At 53.1% G+C, this 1783-nt stretch overlaps 1 protein-coding gene across 1 annotated transcript; it reads right to left on the reverse strand.

Annotated features, from left to right (window-relative positions):
* Positions 1-597: 597 nt before the first annotated feature.
* Positions 598-1557, reverse strand: Gpr31 (G protein-coupled receptor 31). The gene is given in 1 exon segment (NM_001169132.1): positions 598-1557. A coding segment is annotated over 1 exon segment (960 nt).
* Between the last annotated feature and the right edge of the window lie 226 nt (positions 1558-1783).

The following is a 1783-nucleotide window of genomic DNA, read 5'->3' on the forward strand; positions in this document are numbered from 1 at the left end:
ATTAGCAGATATTTCTTACAGTGAGGGAGGTAACTCACTGAACCGTCTGAGATACTCTATACAGCCCATGAAAGCAAAGGAGAAATTTATAAAAAACAGAAGGTGACCCCTACGAAAACAAAGAGACATTTATAAAAACCAGAATGTGACCTGCAATGCCTTCAGAACCTGGGGGTTTCCAGCTTTCACTGTTCTGAGCTCCATGGTGGACAAGAAGTGAGGAGTTTTCACACTGGACAATGGAAGCGTGGAAAGCGATCGAGGCCGGATAGACCAGATGGCGCTGGAGCGGCACCAACACTCTCCTCTGCCAGTTGGGTCTTCGTGTGTGGCTGTGCAGAGATGCTCAATGCAGCTTGGCAACCCCATCAGGATGGCCACTGTGCAATGGAGGAAGGCTCTGTCCTGGTGATTCAAGTCAGTCACTGATCCCTGTAAAGTATCAGGGGAAATCCAAATGAGCCCAGATTGTTACCACAGCGACCAACTGTGGATCCTTGCAGTGCAGTTTCTCTCTCCTTATCCTGAGATGGTTGGGTTGTTACTTAGATCCAAGGTGGTTCCCAAACAAAAGGGAGTTGAGGATTTCAACAGTCATCAGGAAATGGAGTCCCTGAGGTTGGAGCTAGGTGATTCTGCTACCTTCCTCATGCCCCGAAGGCTTTTGAGCACCTTCCGGTATGAGTGGGTGAAGGCTGGATTGGAGAAGCAGTAAATGGCCGGGCTCAGTGCACTGTGCAGGCAGGTGAGGCTGCCTGCGATGTCAGAGGCCTGCACCATGGCTTTCTGGACAGTGCAGCTCTCAAATTCCTGAAAGATGTGCACCAGAACCCTGGTCAGGACGCTAGGCAGGAAGCACAGCCCGAACAGTAGCAGCACCATGGCAACCAGCACCCTGGCCCTCCGGATCCTGGGCTGTTTGTCAGACTCTCGGAGTCTCTTCTGGAGGGTCCTGATGAGCTCACTGTTGCAGAAGGAGATGAGGGCAAAGGGAATCAGGACCTGAAGGAAGAAGAGTACCTCCTGGCAGGTGGCACTGGCTTTGGTCTCTCCTACGGGGTAGAAGCTGGGGCACTCCGTGGAATTCTGGGTAGTCTTGCAAATGAGCAGGTTTTGGGGAGTGAGAACAACCATCAGAAGCCAGATGAGGCTGGAGATGCCCCAAGCTGCCTTCAGAGACAGCAAGTTAACTCTGAGCCGAGGATGGATCACACGCAGATACCGGTCTAGAGCCACTGTCGTCAGGAAGGCTACCCCCACACCACGGCTGAATGTCAGCAGGAAGAGCAGGACTTGGCAGGGCATGTGGCCGAGCTTCCAGGTCTTGCCCTTCAGATAGAAGGCAGCTAAGAATGGCAGACTGGTGGCCAGCAGCAGGTCAGCCACCACCAGGTTGAACAGGTAGACGGCATAAGGCTTCCACACTTTGAGACGGTAAAAGAAGGTCCAGAGGGCCACAGCATTGCCCATAAGGCCCAGCACACACTCCAGTGTCAGCATGGCGCCCACGGCTGTCTCCACCACAGGGCTGGCCGCTGAGCAGTTGGTGCGCTCCATTGGCCTGAGCCACACTGACTCGAAGCAATGCAAAGCGAGAGAGTCCAGGAGGCCTCACTATGCTCCTTCCTCTGAGAGAAAAGGAAAATGCCCCTTTCCTGTCACAAAGCAGACAAGTTCTGCATTTACTCAGTGAGAACATAATACTGAAACACTGCCAGAATCTGGTCCAAGTAGCCAGCAGAATTTGTTTGGGGAAAGAGGATGGACGGACACAGGGGAAGGC

This window comes from Rattus norvegicus, chromosome 1, assembly GCF_021556685.1.
Source record: "Rattus norvegicus strain SHRSP/BbbUtx chromosome 1, alternate assembly SHRSP_T2T, whole genome shotgun sequence".
Taxonomy (NCBI): domain Eukaryota; kingdom Metazoa; phylum Chordata; class Mammalia; order Rodentia; family Muridae; genus Rattus; species Rattus norvegicus.